General features: G+C 39.8%; 1 protein-coding gene across 1 annotated transcript in view; it reads right to left on the reverse strand.

Moving 5' to 3' along the window:
• Positions 1–20276, reverse strand: part of PARD3B (par-3 family cell polarity regulator beta) — a 392350-nt gene that overhangs the window by 67011 nt on the left and 305063 nt on the right. Inside the window, exon 20 of the mRNA XM_015635105.3 lies at positions 13469–13765. Within this exon, the coding sequence (XP_015490591.1) occupies positions 13469–13765 (297 nt within the window). The remainder of the gene's footprint in view (positions 1–13468; positions 13766–20276) is intronic.

A 20276-nucleotide genomic window follows, 5' to 3' on the forward strand; every position in this document is an offset into this window, starting at 1 on the left:
CCACCAAAAGACAGGAAAGCAAGCTAGCCCATGAGATGTGGGAGGAAGAGCGCTTCCATCTGCTGCATTTTTTCTTCAGTGAACAAAGTTAAAACTCCATGGATGTGCCCTATTGCTAACTTAAGCACATTGACCGTAAGATTTTTCCTTCCCTCATTTTTCTGCATTCAAGTATATCCTCCACTAATGCACCAAACTACCCTTTTTCCTCCCCATCTAATTCACTGCTCCCCATGGGATAGCCACTAAATTTGATTCATTAATACAGTACATTTACAGGCAAAACTGGGAACAGAGAAACCCCCTCCCCATCACATCACTCTCCAAGAGGGAGCTTGAGACACATTGAACAAAGAAGCCTCTAATCTTCTGGCATACAGCTTAGAAATCAGAATGTGATTTCCATTCTGTTCCATTCCATCTCTTGCTTCATTACAGAAGATATGGTCCTTAAAACAGGCAATTTGCTTTGGCCAGTAATGTTTAAGGCGCTAGCTTTTAGTTTTGGTTTTCTGTAGATTCCACACCACAGCAGGCAGCTTCCCTCCCTCCAGTCTTGCCCCCCCAACCCCAGCTGCAGAGTGAAGATATCTAAAGGATTCAGGCAGCTGCAGAAAATGCAGGACTCTGGCTCTTGGGCCTCATCTGTGTTTCACTCCTTTCACATCCATCTGGATTTGACAGTCATGCTTATCAGTTAGATCAGCAGATAGCCTCCTATCTGTGTTGTGGTACAGAATTAGGTCAGAAGAGCACTCTGCCAGCTTGTGTTTTGCTGTTTAATCTGGCATAAGTAGTTGTGGACACAGCAATAAAGGACATCTCATCACACTAACCAAATTCTTCACTCCCTAATCCTGGTCAATTTTTCAACCTTGTGAGGAAAATAGAATAAAAATCACACATTACTACGATTTAACTGCCTATTCCAAGAGCATAAATTTTTGAGAATACAAGTGAGGCCAGGAGGCAAGTTTATTTAATGAAAATATATCACATTCAAAGGCAAATGGAATGTTAATAAAATAAAGTCTGAAGAATAGTAGTTCCCAAGTTTTAAGTCGTCTTCTTCTGTGATGCCATAGCTGGGTCTTCCAGCCGGCCTCACCAGATGGCTACGTTGGCCACCATCAGAATAGCAGTCTGGAAACAAGTGCCCTACAGCCTTGCCTAAGCATCTTGGCTGGAATACACTCTGAGGGAGCACTTCTGTACTCACGACTCACAGATATTCCCAGTGTGCTTGCTTAAGAATTCTTGAAATTTGTGAAGAGATTAAAGCCAAACTTCTGGTCCAGGAGAGGTCAGGGAAAATAACAGAATGTTGGCTACTAGTTTTTAAATGGTAATTGTCACTATTCACACTAAAAACAACCCCTCCCCACACCAGCACACAGTATGAAAATCTGCTCAAAAATAGTAATCATAAAGAAAAAAAAGGAATTTTCCCTTAAACAGTAGACAAGTTCAGCTGCAGAGTATTTCAGCAGCTACATACAATTTTTTGTTTCATGGAAGCTGTACAACCATTCCTCCTCTTACATACAACTGTGCAAATCAGTGTGTTAGTGATGCTTTTGCAAAGAGGGTTTGACAACAATAGAGAGTCCCCAGCCTGCTAAATAAGAAGTGACAACTCCATTTGAAAGCTGTCTCTGGATGTGTTTTATGTGCAGAAATTATCTGTGACAGTTCAGATCAAAATAGAGTTTTCATTTCATGTGGGAGGTAAATGGACGATAGAATAGGTTACTTTAAATGCTGCAGTCTAGTCCAATTAATGTTTCAGACTTTTCTGTATTCCGTGCTCTAAACTTCGGGGTAAAAAAACCCTTAAAAATAATTTTGTCAATAGCATGATGCAAAGAACAGGCCAAAAGGTAATAAAAGTGGTTAACAAAAGCAGTCATACAGACGTATGGCAGAAATGCTCAAGTTACAGTAACCTGGCTGTGAAACTAATAAGTATAAAACAGGAGAGAAAATATCACTTCATTCTTCCAGGGAGAACCAGGCAGGGGAATCAATTCTGATTTCCCATCTCAATCAGTGGAGATTTTGCCATTTACTTTGATGGAAACAGGACTTGCATATCAGTTTTCTCTCTGAGCAGCAGACACAAATCCACATGCTATCATTTGCTTTTCAGATTGCGCAACATAAATTTACAATTTATGGCTTATGTAACTATACAAATGACATAATTTGTATTTAAAAAAAAAAAATTAAAATCCAAAGTGTTCACATTTGTTACTTGTAAATCAATCAGTTGCTCTCTGACCCATTTTAAAGAAACATGTCTTCTGAAAGGTTTGGACCTTCTGCTGTGTTACTCAGGCACACCAGTGGCCATGGTGGGAACTGTGCTGATACAGTGCCTGTAGCTTTCTAGCTATCTTTTTCAAAGTTGGTGGGGAAAGAGGTAGCTCATGCATGGCTTTTTAGATGTAAGCATAAGATACTGTTAGTAGAAAAGGTATGGACCCAAAAGTGAGTGATCTCATCCCAAACAAGGGCCCACGAGTCTTACATAATCTATTTTGTTTATGCCATGCTTTAAACAATGCATATTTTGATCTTTTCTGAGAAACAGCATTTTTCTTGGCACGATTTTCAATTTCCATGCACATGGAAAAGCAGGTGTCTTTGTGTATCATTGCTCAACCCTGTGAATAAAGAAAACATTTTAAAAACATGTTTAAATCGTTTTCCTAAAGTCAAGGGACATTAATTTAAGGTTCCATGGGCATTAAAGAACAGACCACTCATTTTAAATACACTGAGCTAGTATAAACACAAACTGAGACAAAGCATTCAAAAGATATGAGACCTCAGTATCTAGCGGCCAAAGACTGAACACTGGTAATCTTATTCTTTGGAGGCGAGTTTTAACACAAAAGAGAAATTAACATCTATCTATGCACTAGAGTCTGGAAAAGAAAAACAACAGAACAATGAAACTGCTCAGACATCTGGTATATTTGCCACAGCTAATAGTAATGAGATGGTGGGCAGGGTGCAGACTAAAGGCAAAAAGGTATGAAAGAGCACTTATTTCAGAAGCCACACAGACAGGAAAAAATACCAGTAGTCAGACTAACGAGTCTAAATTTTGGGAGGAATTCTCAAGCCCTTATCACTTTCAGATTGATAATATGTTTGTCACAGCATTCAAAGAAAGAGAATGAGACTTCTGCCTATTCACTTTTGGAGCCAGAACATGTCACTAAGAGCACAAGACTTTTCAAGCTCTGTAGTAAGGAGGTCAAAGCATCACCACTGATGCAGACAGTGGTATTTACAGAGAAAAGGAGGAAAAGATCAATCCCTTCCCCCCTGGTCCCCTTTACTCTCCCTTTCTGAAGCAGCTGCTTCTTAAACACTGCCATTGTATACAGAGGCACAAAATAATTGCCTCTTGGTTTGTTTTTTCGTTTCCTTTTTTCTTTTTAATCAGGAACAGCAGAAGATGTTAAAGGAAGAAAACAGCACCTTATTCAGGTGAAGGACTACAGACTGCTTGTCATTTGTGTACTAACAATCAATAACAATTAGGAACACGTTTATTGCTCTGATGCTGTTCCCCAACCCTCCTCCACAACTTCACACCCTTTTGCCACATGATGGAAGTTTCTGCTGACATGTAAAGCAGGGACTGCAGCCAGAGGAAGCCTCTGACATTACTGAGAGCAGAACAGAAGCAGCCCAGGTCCCCTGGTCTGCAGCACACTTCCAGCATACAAGTGCTCAGTTAAAGCAATCCTTTCGGACAGTTATTGAGCGCTATGATGACTCAGGCAGAGAAAACAGCTGCCCTCTCCCTGCCTCTTCACAAGACCAACCATGTTTTATTTTGTTTCCATACCTCTGAAGATGCCTTGCTGCTTACTTTTCAATTGCCAGGCCGCGTACAACACCTGCATTAGAAACATGTTCCATGCTTAAACTTACATGCTAATCTCAAAATAATTGTTTTATATGCATTTATGTAAATACCATAATGATCATTTACAGTTTATTCCCATTTACAAGGTAATAACCATATGCAGGACTAAGTAGGCATCTAAGCCTAAGGGCAGAAGTGTTTATAGCAGATAAACTCCATGGCTGAAGGATATGTTCCAGCTAATATTGGTTTGAGAAGAAATGCCCCTAAGATACAATTATGTTGAAAAATTTTATTTAAGATTAAAGTTAAATGATTGAAGGCATTAAACCATAAATATGGGTCAAAGACAGAATGATAAGATGCTGTTTGAAATTTTAAAACATTCCTTGTCACTTTTTCATTCCTCCTTACTGCTACCAAGTCACTGGAGGGATGGGGCTAACAACCTCCCAGAGCGCATGTTCAACAGAGTACTGTGACACTGCAAAACTGTCACACTGACCTGCTGGTACACAGGTAGGAAACTGGAGAGAAACAAGGAGCAGAAAAATAAATTAAGAGAACTACAAGCACATTGTATTTGTTGCAATTTTAGCACTTTTTAGAGGTATCTCACACTCCTCTTGTATCTCTTTTATCATGGGCTAGTTTTCTTGTTTTTCTCCAGTTTAGTGGAAAGGAAAAATGAAGGCAGCTACCTGTTTTGCAGGCAGCTGAAGTGTCTAAAATCTTTCATGCAATCACCCTTCACTGCTTTCTAAAAATGGCCTCCAGACATCAAGGACAAGTTAGTGATAAAGAGAGATAACCAGTGTGGCTATCTGAAACAACATGATCTTCTCATGTCCCTCTGTCCTAATGAAAGACTTCTCAGGTGCAGACCACGATGTAGATGAAGACAAGTTGTTTCTTTCATTTTCTATGAGAGTCTAACATGACTCTCCACAAAGCAGTCACAATTCTCTTAGACCATCCCAAGATCAATACTGATACCTTGATCAATGTCAACAAATGCCCTGCTGCTGCATGACCTGCCAGAGAAACAGCTCCTTAGGCACAGTACACGTGGACTCCAGATGGTGCCAGGTCCCCTCGTGGGAATGCAAGGGCAGTCACAGAGGTTCAGAGTATACACCAACTTAACTACATCAGAAGACTCGAGCTGATGAAACAATAAACTATTTCTTGGCTTACTATGACCCCTTGGATTACTGTCTGTGCCAGTGGATTTGTGATCATGGATTGAAAAACAGCACGTTTTAGAGTTTGTCATCGACTGTACACTCTGCACAGCTGTCAGACAATAATCCCAATTATTGTCTTTTTATTCAGCATCCTGGTGCCTATTAAGCCATTTCCATCACATCTCATCATTCTTCCCAATATTTCTGCTAGCACAATATTGAGTGATTTTCAGCTTTTCAAACAACATCAGTTTTTACAGTTTTCTGCTAATCAAAAGATCTGGTTCATGCTTTTGCCTATACTTTCTGGCAACGATGCTGCCAGCTAAGCGCTTGGGTAACTATTTGCCCCTGGCATCTTGACACAAACAGGGAACAAGGTCACAGATAATTTTTCGGAGCAGTCATTTTATCCTGCTATTAGGTGCTTGAAACTTCCATGAGAAGATTCCCACTGATTCATTCTGAAGTCAGATCTGTGGCCCCCTTAGACCTTTTATATCTTATTTTGTTGCAATTAGCAGTAAAATCGTAAAGATCTGCCGGTGTAAACTCCAGGTGAACTGTGACTCCAGAAAAATCAGTGCACAGTAAGAATTCCCTACATCTTATGGATACATAGAGATGACAACAATTTCTGCTGTGAGGCTTCCACTGCACAGTTAATCTGTGTGAGTACTCCACAGTGCTGAGCATTTTGCCTGGACATGAGCAGCCATGCTGGAAAACCCTGGAGCAGAAGCTGGCAGTGCTGGTGGGTCTGAGGAGCACCCCATGGCTCCCTGTGCTGCAGCTTTCTCACCTGGTATAAGCAGCTTTCCTGGGAATCTAGGAAAGCCAACTGAGTATTTATTGGAGAATGTTACCTCTACAATGTAAGAAATAATCCCTTTCTCCCAGTACCTAGCCGCAGCTAGGAAAAAACTGTAGGAGAGGATTTTTCTGAACGTCATGGTTTTGGATAGAGTGTGAGGTCCCTGAGGTCAGCAACCTAGATTCATCTTACAGTGGGCTACACAGCAAAGCTTACACAAGGCCAAGTCACCAGGGTTTTCTCTGCACTACTTGCACATCCAGAAGCTAGGAGATCGTATGGCAAAATGAGTATGTCAAGAAGCTGGGGGAGAAAACGGGAGATGGTTAATAAAAAGATTGGGAACGGGGCTGAGAGAAAGGAAAAACAAAAGAAAAACAAACAGTTTCTTGGCAAAGGACTTGCTGGAAGGACAAGCCTCACAACTGTGAGCAGCATAATGACCTTCTGCTTGTTTCTCTTCAATCAGGGAAATGGGACTAGGCTCATATTCATCATTTAACCAGAACTGCAGTACAGAATAAACCTGACTGAAACATTCTTCCTTTTTTTCTGCTTAGCTACAGAAACTCTGCAAGGCTAACGATGGGGCCAAAGAGACTCATTCTGACAGAAGACAACCTGGAGCAATGAAAAGCTGGGTATTTAAAAAACCCTAAAGTGTATGAAATGCAACAGACTATTTGAGAGTAATGGGAAAACAGAACCACATCAGACTTAGTCATGTCCTCTACACTTTAATTAAAGTAAGACTTAACAATTTTATTTAAGATTACCAAATTCTCAGAGGAAATGCATTTCCCTCTCTGTACTGCTACCAGACAACTGATAACTTGGAAGAAGAAGACACAGTACACAATGTGACATCCATCCATATTGTGTATCCACTAAGGTAGAGCTCTCTGTTCAAAGAAAATATCTAGTTACATTGCTTGTCTGCTAAATGGAAATACCAAATGCTATTAGGGTTTGCACTTTCAGTATGGAAGTGACTGGCCTATAAACAGGATTTTAACAGCTTCTCTATTAAACAACTCAGTTTAATTAATCATCAGCCATTAACCATTCATTTAAAAGGCCACTTACAAAATCTTAATTTTGCACATTATCAGCTGGTTCACAAATAGCTATCTATGAGCAGAAGTGTAACGATCTTCCTCTCTCTTAGAGCTTACCAACCTTACAGTCAATTCTGGCTTCTTAATTAACCACACACACATATTAGCATTTAAAATCAAATGGTGTTTTGTTAAAAAAATTGCACAGAGAAAAGTTAATGCACACATCATTCTGCTGCTGGTTAAAGAGGCAAGTATGAGGTTCTGGTCAAATTACATCCTGCATAGAACAGAATTTAGTGTCTCTTGCTCACACTGTGGCAGGAACACATGCAAGAGCATATGATTTCATTCCAGCTGCATGGACGATCTCACTTTGTCTTTATTTGTACATTTAAGACGCTGACAACACCATCTGCATTTCACTGTATACTCTTGCTATGGTCTCATCTTCCCAGTAACAGACCTGGCTTTCTCTTCAGGGACCTATCTTTTGAGTTTGCATCCAAACGGCTGAAAGAATGGGACATTACCAGTAAATATGCAGAATTAACATAAAATAATTCCATAGAATAATATATCACATAAGAAAAGACAGGGCTGGATGGAAAAAACCCAACCTAAACCTGAATGCTTAACACAGCTGCCAAAACTCAGGCTCCCCAGCATCTGCAGCAGGACAGTCACAAGGGAGTTGTGGGAGTGCAGTATATAAAATTTTACACATCTGTCAATAAGTGAGGTGATCCAAATGCAAAGCCTAGCAGGCAGGATGCACGCAGGCAGATTTGTGACTATTCCTGACAGAATTTATTTCTGCTGAAGAATGCATGGCCTCAAACAAGCATGCACACATTACATGGCAGCAGCAGCAGTTTGACAACTTCCTCCTCCTTAGACACGCTCCAAAGTGCTCAGGGTCACCTGAGTTCCATGAAATCTGGGTTTTTGTGAGAAGTAAATGATAGGGCTTAGGTGCCAAAGTTGGAAGATTTGGATGAGGGGTTCCTGGGAAAAAGCAGAGCAAACTCTAAACATGAAGTAATTTTGCTTGAATGCTACCCAGAGATTTTTTTTCCCCCCATATAGGTGGGAAAAAAACCCAAGGCTTGTTTAAATATGTCTCCTCAGCTGCTCAACATTTCCCCTGATTGGCACAGTGAGTATGCAGCACCCACACACCCTTTCTGAGTAAGAAAACTGCCAGGAGCATTAGGAGCAAAATACACAATGCACTAACTCCAGTGGCACAGCTACACTGGAACTGGTGGCCAGAGTGCTTTCTGGACAACCCAGCTTCCATGAGCAGCACAGCTCTACTGAGAGCCCCCAGAAACCACTGAGCCTCTGCTGTACTGCCAAGGCCAGTCTGAATTTAACTGTTGTTAAATCAGGACAGACAGTAAGTTGCTGAACACTAAGATTTCAGTTTTAACATTATGGGAAGCAGTGACCAGATGGCAGCCAAAGGTTCAGAAGGCCCTGTGGTATGTGTAGAAAGAATAAATTCCAGAGGAATCAGAGGAGAGTCTTAGGATGTACAGTAGTACAGGACAAAGAAAAAGCACAGATGATTTTAGGACACCAAGAAGAAGAGGTTTTATGGTAAGAGAGACTACCTTGCTTGTATTTGTCACACTTTGTAAATCAAAATATTCCAACGCATGACCATATTTCTCTTTCCACAGCAATGTAAGGTACAGTGGCAAAGGGCATGTAGATATTACATAGCCTCATTTGATTTCCACCTTGCCTCCAAGATATCCATCTCAAAGACTAATCTTCCCTGAGTGAAGGACCATCCATCCATTCCTAGGGCAATGGATTGCTTTCATGCTAGTCAGTGATGAAAGGTGTTGTAAATGGATGCAGGATGAGCAATGCCCACAGTGCTCTAAACTGAGAACAAGAAAATTTCAGCTTCTGGCATATGAGACACACAGGACCAAGTGCAACACCTGGGCAACCCCAGCTCACCCTTTTTCAACAAATCCTTTTCTGTGCAGCTCAGGACTTCTGTGGCCTTGAACTGAGCAGAATGGGAGTGGCCCATACCTGCCCAAAAGACAACCGTTTAGCCTTTTAGTAAAAAATGCTCTTTTTGCTAAATTTCAAAACTCTGGACCCTTTTATACCCTCTTCTCAGGCTTACACATTGCTTACATTTAGCATTTAGACACACACAGCAATTTCTTCCTTTGATCCTTTAGAGGGAGAGGCAGACCGCTCAGCATCTTTCTCCTTTCTCTCTCTTGACTCAGGCCAGCTCTGAGAGTGACATATGAGGGACATAGAGGAATGGGTTTCATTTTCCCATTTTCAACTTTGCATGCTGCTAGACTGAGCATTCTGAAAGACTGCAAGCTGCCATAAGGAAACTTTCACCCTGGAACAAGGAAGATCTATTTTTCAATTAATTAGTCAACATTATAGAAATTAAGATCTTGCACAGTGGGCCACAAACAGCATCTCCAAAAAAAAGAAAAAAAAAAGCAAAAAGCTGGATCAGACTTTGGGGTTTTGGATTTTACTCCTATGTAATAAAACAGTGCTGGTATTTTTATTGGTGTTTTTTTGAAACTGCAACAAGATACAGCTCTGAATCTATTCTTGCTAAACAAAGGAAAACTGTATTCATTTTTGTCAGACCAGCACTTTGAAATTCCCCAAGATAAGCCACATAAATAAGTGAAGAATTATACTTGGCAGTGAGTTTGGCATCAGACTTTAAGTGTTTCATAGTTCTGGGCTGAGAAAATAAGTTGAGCAAAGTCTCTAGAACCTTTCCAGAGATGTACTTGGGGTGTTTGGATATACTTGACAGCACCATCTTCACAGGAAGAAAAAAGACGAAATTGTTTATTCAAAATGTGAGAAAGGGTTTCACCGTGTGACATGCCTGACATTTAAGTGATAATAGTGTTGTGCATCTGCTCTTTTGGCTTTGGTCTGACACCTAGGCTCTGCCACGGTGCAACTTAGCACTGTCATGGCACAGCCTTGATGACTAAACCCAGAGATGTGACTTACCACCCATTTCAGGAACATATGGGCCACAGATCACTCAGCCTCTGCCGCAGGCTCGGAAATGCACAGCGTCTCAGGCAAAGACCCTGTGAGTTCCCCAGCTGCACAAGGTGGCTGTGCAGGCTGCACCATCCTTAGGGATGCCATTTGCATTACAGAAAATTGTGGCTAATTAGAAATAAACAGAAAAATGCTTGATTTACAAAGAACTGTGTGATTTTGCCAGCTATTTTTTTTTCCACTCTAACTTAACATTCACAGAATACACTGATCATGCTAATGCTTTCGCTATATTCATTAATAAGGACAATTTACATTTATATAGCACCTCTCTTAGTTAAGAATTCCAAAGCTTTCAGCAAAATATACACAAAAAATTACTTCTATTTCACTGAATATAGTCATCGTTGGAATGAAAATCAACAATTGTGAAGCAGTGCAGAAGAACGTTACACAACAGTTGTAAATAAGACACAAAGCAAAGCCCCCAAAAACCCAAAGCAAAAAGCCCCTGAGATGCCAGATGCAAGTGGAGGTAAATGGGACATTAGTGCACGAACAGCAATGTGAAGCAGGTCTGTGTGTGCCCTGAGGAGCAGTTTTGGAGGCAGCAAACATACTTCATAATGATTAAAGCAACAGAGCCTATACATGTGCAGCCTGTTGCTCTCCTGCACGCTGAGGGACATTCTCAGCTTAAACTGTGAATCTACGGCGAAGAATGAACCGGGAATAGGCGATGGATTCTGGTGATGAGAGAAGGGAAAGTAAGTGTATGCAAAATGTGAACAGCTCTTTGCTGATCACTAAGCTTCATACTTTACAAATGGCCTCCTGTTTTTAAAAGGCATTATTAATTAGGCTAATACATTATTCTGCAAAAATAACATAAAATAAAAATTAACTTGTTTCAAATGATGAGTTTTAATTCTCAGTCATAATAATACATAACTGGAGTTCTCAGACTGAAATGCAGTAATCTATTCTCTCTGTGTTCAAATCCCCCTTCTATTCCTAACCCCATTTACTTTAGTCATTGATCAAGTTCCCATGCACTATGTTACAACTCAAGAGTCATGTGTGGGAGAAAAAAACATCCATCTAAAGTAAAATTAATAGCAAAACTTTGAGAGAAAGCATGCATGTGCTAGCAAGAGCAAAATATAAGTGTTTATATGACCAATGTGTTGATAAATGTTCAGCCCCAAAAACACAAATTAACTGTGGCTTGGTGTACAAGCATCCATTATATAACCCTTTCCCATCATTTTGAGGCAGATAAGGTAGTTTTCATACCTGACCCTTGGAAGCAGATTGTTTTCTTAATTAGTGCATTATCCAGGGATTTTTCTTTCCACATCTCTTTCTCCTTTCAATCCTCTCCCTCTAGCACAGAAAGATTTCCTTGCCTGAAGTTGCCACTTTATTCAACAACTGTTGGCTGAGACCTCACGACCCACTGCATAAATTCGCATAGAATTATTCATGTTTGGCACATTTCTGCTGGTGAATAACAACACCATTTTGTCTCTCAGACAAAGAAAAGAAAGATTTGAAAAAAGAACAAAGGCAGCCTAATAAGAATCTCACATTTCCTATTTTTTTCCTAATCTGGTTAAACAGCCTCTACAAGCCTGAGAAATTCAACAAAGCAAAGTTGCGGACTGTTGGTCTCTCAGTACAGACAGAACAGCCTCTCAGTGTGACTTCTGATCATGGGCTCAGCTATGAGGTAACCTGTCCTATCTGCTCAATGTTTTTGTTTTAGTTTTTCCAGCTGAGTTATCCTGTTATCATACAGCTACAGCTAAATAGCTAAATCCACACTGAAATTCAGGATCCCAATACCAAATCCAAATTTGGTTGGGACTTCAATCTTGTCCACAGAGCAGGTCAAGAGTTCATTCAGTGTAGTCAAAACCACAGTACAATCAGTCCACTAGAGGAAGGCAGAATGAAAGACTTGAGCATTTATTTTTTCTGCATGGAAAGACAATCTATAGGCCTCACTTCAAAACTGATGATATATTTAAAAGGTAAAGCTATAAAGTCCTGTTAAAACTGAAATTACGAAGTAACTTTTATAACAGTGTCTTAGTCCAGCTGAGTTACACATGTATATGCTCATTTTTGGAGGATACCTGAACCTAAACACCTTCCACCAGGAATTCTCAGATCTTGGTTTACTGAGTTAGCACAAATCTGTTTCTGATCCCTTTACTACATGCAACTTTCATGTGACTTCAGTGACAATTGCCTTGAAACCCAGTAGCTGGCAAAAAGTTGGAATCACTACCTCTTATTTTATGCAGAAGGGGATGAGTTAATAATACGTAAGGTAAAAAAGAGCTCTGTCATTATGTTTGAAAAGAACTCTACCATACTGTATTTAGGTGAGAGAGAGATACTTGGCCCATTCCCTGCTACGAACTTAGATTTATGCCAGAAGTGTTTTATTCTATTTATAGTATTTATAACAATGACTCAGTAGATGATTTTAAGGACTATGATGCCACAAACTGGAAACACTCCTATATCTGTGCTGACATATTTCTCCAAAATTAACGAGTGTGGTATTGCATGGCACAGACTGAGGCTATGAGGAGACACTACAGATTGTAATATGAACTCAAAGCATGTGCAGCTCCTAAAGTTCCCCACGTCTCTCCTCTGTCAACTCTTCCTTCCACACAGACTTGCCCACATACTTGTACTTTGGTTTGAAAAAGGCAACATTGATATAGCAATGCCACAAATGAAGTCTCATGTTGTTTTAGCCCCAAATTCCAGAAGCAACAAGTTTTAAAATCATCATAATGGTGGGTACATCATCAACTCAAAGGATTTTTCGTTTCTCCCTTAACCCAGGAAAAAACTTGACCATCTTTCTTTAATGCTGGAAGCTTGACAGTAAGGATTAAAAATTGTTCTTTCCTCCCCACTTAGTTATTGGAAAGGCTGTGAAAGGCAATCAGTCTTGTGAAGCCACACTTCATAGTCTGCATAAAAATGCCATGATTCTCAGTCTTCTCCCCAAACTAATTGAAAGTGTGTAATATCACACAGCTGGGAAAATTTAAACCATAAACCAGACAGTATATCACGCTATCACACAAAACCCGTTACTAATAGGCACTTGATGATCTACAGGATCGAAAGGGATCTGAAAACTGATATTATTTTTGCTGCAGGGTAAGAACTTTTCCCGATTGAAAGAGGAAAAAACACTCTTTCAGCAGTGCAGGAATTGGACTGCAGTCAGTTCATTCATTCTGTTTGTGAAATATGGACTTTTCTTTAATGATTTCTGTTTGAATCCTGTCTTGCTCAGATGCTCTGGGGTTACTGCTGCAGCAAATCTTGCTTTTGGGTAAGAGGAAATTCATGGCTATCTAGTCAGTAAATTCAGAACAGTCCCATATCTGACTCCCCGCCTAGGCCCAGGCTCCCTGCCCACCAAGTTATCATTTTCTGTAATGCCAGGTGGCAATATTACCTGTCACCAGAAGTCTGTGGGTAGTGCTGCTTGTTTATTTTTGCATACAGCCCTTCCAAATGCTCCCTCTCCATTGGTGCTGAGGAAGAATCCCGCAGATAAACAAAGGTTTCTCCTACTGCTGGTGATGAGGGTCTGTAGATGCTTGCTGGTGGATAAGCTTCTCGGAAGTGGTTCACTCTGGCATAGTTTGGATCCACCTCATCATCATCAATGTCAGGTGCTCCAGGACCAGTAGAATAATCACTAAGGCCCCTCAGTTGCTTTTGCCGTAACTCCAGATGCTTTGCACCAATCCTAACAATAAAAAAAAAAAAAGAACAAATATACAGTGGGATCTGCTTTAACGGTAACCATCACACAAATCTGAAACACCAACCCTGAACCAAACCATTTAGAGCTTTCAGTACATTGTGAAACTGGTGCCAGATAAAACATAGTGGTGCATGCAGCAATTTTTTTCTTTATCTCTGGCAATCACCTGTGTAATCAATCTTGGTTGCCATTCTGATGAAAAAAAAGAAATGCTGACTATAGTGTGGCTTTTCACAAGTGTGGATGAATGAACACATACAGGTTTAATTCTATACCTACCTTCCACATTGCAGTTGCATATACCTAACCCAATCCCAAACCTTTTAATCTAAATTAGCCAGTAAAATTGTTACCGATCCTTGGTTACTCGACCCACCTAGACTCTCCTAAATACATTAACTTGTGAAAAGTGGATTAATTGTGAATGTAAATGGAGAGATGGGCACATTTGTCTCAAATCAAAGGACCACAATTAATTTGCTGAAGATTTAATTTTTAAAAAAAATATTTTGGCTACATAACTGTGAAAAACATGGCTTATTATATAGGGGATAGGGATAAAGTAAAAAAAAAGCAAAGAAATTAGTAGAAATTTGACAGAAATGAATTGGTACATATAAGTGAATTAATGACTGTTACTGGCAGTATTCCACTGTGATAAAGCCTTAAGTGGTATTACAAAATGCTGCTGCTAATCAGGGCCATTGTGTAACCTCTCTGGAATAGTAAAACATATTCAGGTAAATGTCAAGCTAAGATGATATTCAATGATTCAACATTCCTGCTGGAGAAAAAAAATGTATAGCAAGACTGTGAGCTCTTCTGTTAACTGCTCAGCTACTCTTCAACAGAGTGTAATTAAGTGCAGTGAGATGGATCTGGCAGAATGCTGACCATGGTATGTAATAAATATCATTTACAGAAAATAGAGGAGCGTGGAATAAGAAACAAGGAACAGAAGAAAGATACAGAGATGCAATGTCTGACAGAAGTCAACATTTGCTTTTGACTGTAACTGGAAGCACAACAGCAATGTAGAAAAACAGTACCACAGGAGTAAAAGTGAAAAGGGTCTGGCAGACTTAGTTATCCCAGTAAGGCTTAATGGTCTCAGGACTCTGCATATTGAAAAATTAAAGTGTTCTGAAGAAAGTCTTTAAAAGGCATGGAGAAAAAGGGTTCCCTAGAAAAACAGATGAGCACACTGGCAGCTTCCCTCTGATTGACAGGAACTACTAAGTGCAGAATGGGATTCATACTACTTAGTTTCTTGCTTTGCTTACTAGATTTGTATCATCAAAACAAATGCTAATAATTTGTAGATAAAAAGGTTCACAAATAATTCTAATGAGAACAACATGCATTTCTACATATATACTAGATGTGTAGCACTCATGCCATCCAGTTCCACATCTCCATTAACTGTGCTAGGACATATCTAGAGGTGATGCTGGTTTTCAACACTTAAAATGTAATCACACCTTACAGCAGGATGTGTGATACAGTTGTCAAGGGGATGGGTGCCCGCTATGCACTCTGCCTTCCCTCATTGAAGCAGATGAACTTTCTCCTTTCTGGTACTCAAATCCTGTGTGCCCCACTTTGGGGACCACATGCTTTGATTGAGCTTTGGGTGCCTCAACATGAAAAGGACATCAAAGTGTTGGAGTGTGTTGAGAGGAGGGAAACCAAGATGATGAAAGGCCTCGAGGGCGAGACTTAGGAGGGCAGCTGAGGTCACTTGGTTTGTTTAACCTGGGAAACTGTGGAGTGCTTCACCCTCAATTAGTGACTAGAAACCCCCAAACACAGAATTCAGTGCAGGAATATATCAAGTGAGACATGAATCCTATGGCACACATGGGTACATGTACACACAGTACACAGGCAGAAAAATGGGAGGACACTACATTTCAAGGAATAGTCATATCACATGTCAGTGCAGAAGGCACGGCACAGACCCGAGATGAGTCACAGCAATTTCTCAGAAAATGATGAGCCTTCATGTTCTCTGGACCAGTAGATCACTGGTCCCCCAGGTATTTGAGACCGCTTTGAAAGCAAGAGTAGTGCAGCCAGCAGCACCACGCTAATCTTGCTTTCATGTCTGACAGAACGAGTAATTTGTCCTGCTATCAATACTGGTATATTCTGTACAACAAAAGCTGGAATTAGGTCACCACAATTTTCTTTTGTTCCTGTGAATAAGCCTAGCTTCTTCAGCTTCTCCTTCTGAGCGCAATCTTAAATTGCTGCCAGAATTATAAGTCAAATCCTCTCAAGAACAATTATTTCCATTCTATATTATATGGACCAGTCAATACCCAGCTATGTGAAATTCTTTATGATCAATGTTTCATCCTTTCAATACATCTATTACAATTGCATTAATATTTCTTGTTTTCTTTTTACTCTTCCACATAAATCTATAAAATTTGCTTAGTGATCTCTTTTTCATTTCAATCCAAATGTTCAAATACAGGGAAACAGACTATCAGATGGCTGTTTTTTCTTTCTATTTACCTGTCCTTTTATGTCTTCTCACACGTTTCTCACCTTTGAAATTTCTCACAATTTTGTGAAGTTTTAAATTTCTACACTGTATCTTGGCATCGTGTTTTCACATAGTTTTAAAACAATCTTATCCATAGCACACACCAGTAGGTGCCCAGAAATTTTTTACTGAAGGAAAAAAAAAGAGAAAAACAAAAAAAAAAGAAAAAAAAAACCCAAAACAACCCCAAACTGCTGTTCCTTCCATAATGCTGCTCCTTCTTTAATGCTCTGCCAACTCTACTAAGCAGGCTACTTCTCTGTCTCCCACTCATTCACCATTTCTGCACTTACCTTTGAAATTCTCCCTGTTTGAAAAAGCAAAATCTTTATTCCCCATCCCAAAACCTCCTCCAAACCAACCAACCAACCTAAAAAAACAAAAGACTTTTAAATTAATACAACTGTAACTTCAAACAGCTCATTGAGCAATTACTACAAGGCAGCCCCCACTTGCAGCACTGGATGGGTCTGGTTAAACAACTGGTGCAAATTTGTGAAGAAAGATAAAATGTCCCTCAGCACTACAATGCTGGCAGTGAAACCAGAGCTGAGGAGAGGTACAGATCACCATCTCAACAATTTAGTGAGGCACTACAGTTTCTACAAACTTCTTAATGAGGGAAAGGGAAAAAAAAACCCTCATGCAGAATAAAGGGAAATTACACGTATTTCCTTTTGAGGGTCTCATATTAATCTGCTTGCTCTTTTCCACCTCCTGAACACTGCTCTCCAGTTAAACCACTGCACAACTGCATCAACTCCCCTTAGCTGTGTTTCTGTAAAAACAGAGTCTTGGCACACAAGCAGCCAGGACATCAGGAAATGTCCTTTCTTTTTTTTCTTGTGACCCACCTTTTTCTTAATAGCATACATGTATCCTGCTCTAGACTTTCTCTACAACAAATATGTTGGATTTTATGATCTCAAAGGTTTTTGCCAACCTAGTTTATTCTGTGATTCTGTGAAATAATTTCAGAAAATATATAGTTTTATAAAAATATATATATATAACCTTAACATAACTCCAGGCAACTTTCTGAAAACATGTTGCATTTGTAGAAGTCAAATGAAGACAGAATCTATATACATATTGTGCTTCTGGAAGTGGGACACAGTATTTTGAAAACACGTCTGTACACCTCATGTACTGTCCAGTAGCACACCCCCAGAGCTACAAATCAAGGACTGGTCTCATTTATCCTTCAAAAAATCTTCCCATCTGACATATCTGCACAAATCATGCACGGTCAGTTCTCATCTAGTAACACATGAAAAGTTGCACACATGTAGAGTGCAGCAGCCATGAAAGGGTTAACAGCCCAAACAGCTCCTTCCAGCTGCAGCTCAGACACAGGATTGAGTTACTGTGGCTTAACAAGTTATTGTGTTTCTGTGAGCTACTGTCAATGACCACATATGTATTCACCGCCTGTGACAAACACAATGTAAAACGCTTTAGCCTGACATCAGTGACAGAGACACTGACAGGCAAACGCTGGATTAAAAGACTGCAGAATACACAGAGTGAAGCAGCTGCAGGAAGAGATGTGAACTACCTCAAGAAAACTACAGAAGAGCTGAGCAGAAGTGACTTTTGGAGAAGACCCAGAAATGCTTTTGGGAATGGAATGTGAGGGCTAGGAAAAGCCGTAAGAGATACTTCTCATATCTTGGCCTAGCAGGTAGAAGCTGGGTGGGTGGGTTGTGAGTGGGTAACAAGAAAATGCTGAAGCTTCTAAGACTCTGTGAAAATTAAAATACAGGACTTAATGCTGCAGCCCAAAGAATGCCAGGGTCATTAAAAGCTGTGGAGTCCAGAGGTGGGGACTTCAATGGGGAATGAACAGCAAGACGTCTACTGCAGCCCAGCCTGCACTTCTGAGGGCCCAGCAGCAGCCCCAGCTCAAAATGAGCTTTGTACACTGAGGCACAGGGGAACCAGGGTCACTGGATCAGCACGAGACACTCATGTCCTCCTGACTGGTGTCTCCCAGGCTGGAGACAGGATGCCTGCTGCCCAACAGGAGACACGAGAAGCAACTCAGTGGCACTGACAGACACTACATCTGACCAGAGTGAAACACCTGCACGGGGCAAGCTTGGCCCAGGAGAGACCATGGGCTCTCTTACTCTGAGACCTGCAAGGCTGCATTTCACATCACAACAGCTGAATGTAGGGACAACCAACTAAAACAAGCCCACAACAAAAAGCATCACATCTTCGGAGGTGTTTGAACTCCTCCCTTGCACTCCCTGTGAGCTCTGAGAAAATCCTGTTTCTTTCTGACTTTCCAGTGAAAGTAAAGGAGTAAAGGCAATGTAACTTTTTATTTATTTATTTTTTTTATTTTTTTTTTACCTTGAACTGACCACATACTTAGTACTGAGCAGAGCACAAAGAATGACATGTTTTGAACCTCAAGGTGCATATCTAACTAGTCAAATACAGGACTCAAAAACTATTTTCTAACCAAAATAATGTATTTCACCAAGGGACTTTGTACTTCAGATGAACACAGCAAAAATTTCTTATGTGGTGGTGTAAAAGTAACAGACTTTGTGGAAGCGTGAGCAAGTACATGAATGAGCAAGACGCTGGCAAAGTGAATGAAAGATGTTCCTGGGGGAGAAGAATGAATAAAAAGCAGAGACAAAACATGTAACAGAAACCGGGCCATAGGTCTTTTAGGATAATTTCTATTCCATTTGCAATAAGAGAAGCAGAATGAAAGTAGCGAATCGAGTGTGCATACCATCACTTTAATGTATACCTAAACTTAAGAAGATCTAATCCTTAAAGTCTTTTGAGATGATTGAGATGCTAAACATTCTTCTACTCAGTTGTTCCTTGAGAAAAGAAGAATAAAAGCCACTCCATTGCTTTTTTCTCCACTCATGTGACTCTCCCTGAGATCTACATACTGTAATGATTACTCAATTTACATCTGATTGAATATCTGCTTTTGTGTCTCATTTACCTAATTCATACATATATTGACTAACGGGCTGTCTAGAGGCAAGCAGCCTGTTTCTGTAGGAGGTCACTTAGATTTCCAGGGGGTTTAATGTTTTAATTCCTTTTTAGCTGCTAGCAAAATATATTTTGGTAACTAAAATCTTGTTTATTCATTCATTTACATAACAGTGAAATGAATACATCCTTCCTTTAGACATTCATAAGCCATAATCACTGATGGGAATGGGTATATTTCAGTTGAGCATCTGAGGAGATTATTTCAGTACAGTGTTTTTAATTTTTTTAAAATTTCATAATTGTTTTTCAGACAGACATGGCCTATAATGACATTAACAATCCTATTCAAACCTCTTATCTGAAGACTCATTTTTATTTTTCAAACATCATCACCTAACAAAACTCTAGAGGCAGGCAAGTCCCATAGCTTAAAGAAAAAAATAAAAAAAAAAAAAAATAAATCCACCTCTTGCCAGCAAATTGAGGACATCTAATTTGGACTCACAAATAATCAAATATCTAATTTAGGGTTATTATATTGAAATAATCAATATCTTTCAGGGTATTCTACTGGTGTCATATTTGTCAGAAACATCCTCTCTATAAGCTATGCAAGTGTTTCTTCATTCCAGCTCATCCTATTGTGCTTGATTTGAACATTTCCTCCAAAATTAGTATCTGTAACTGTAAACAAGAATAGAAACAGTCTCAGAAATAAAGACAGAAAAGCCACAAATTCTAGGGAGCTAGAGACTAACTCAGGGTAACAAGATATAGCTCATGGAGCCCCATTAAATGTCCCAATGATAAAACCCCACCAATTCATAAAATATTGCCTGGTCCATAAAACTACCTGTAAAATACTGAACTCACCAAAGAAGCTGCCTTGGGAGGACAGAAAAACCTAAGGAGATAGAGCTATGCCAACCTTAAAATTTAAAATTATGAGAAACTAAAGATTAA

The sequence above is a fragment of the Parus major genome, chromosome 7 (assembly GCF_001522545.3).
Source record: "Parus major isolate Abel chromosome 7, Parus_major1.1, whole genome shotgun sequence".
NCBI classification, from domain to species: Eukaryota; Metazoa; Chordata; class Aves; order Passeriformes; family Paridae; genus Parus; species Parus major.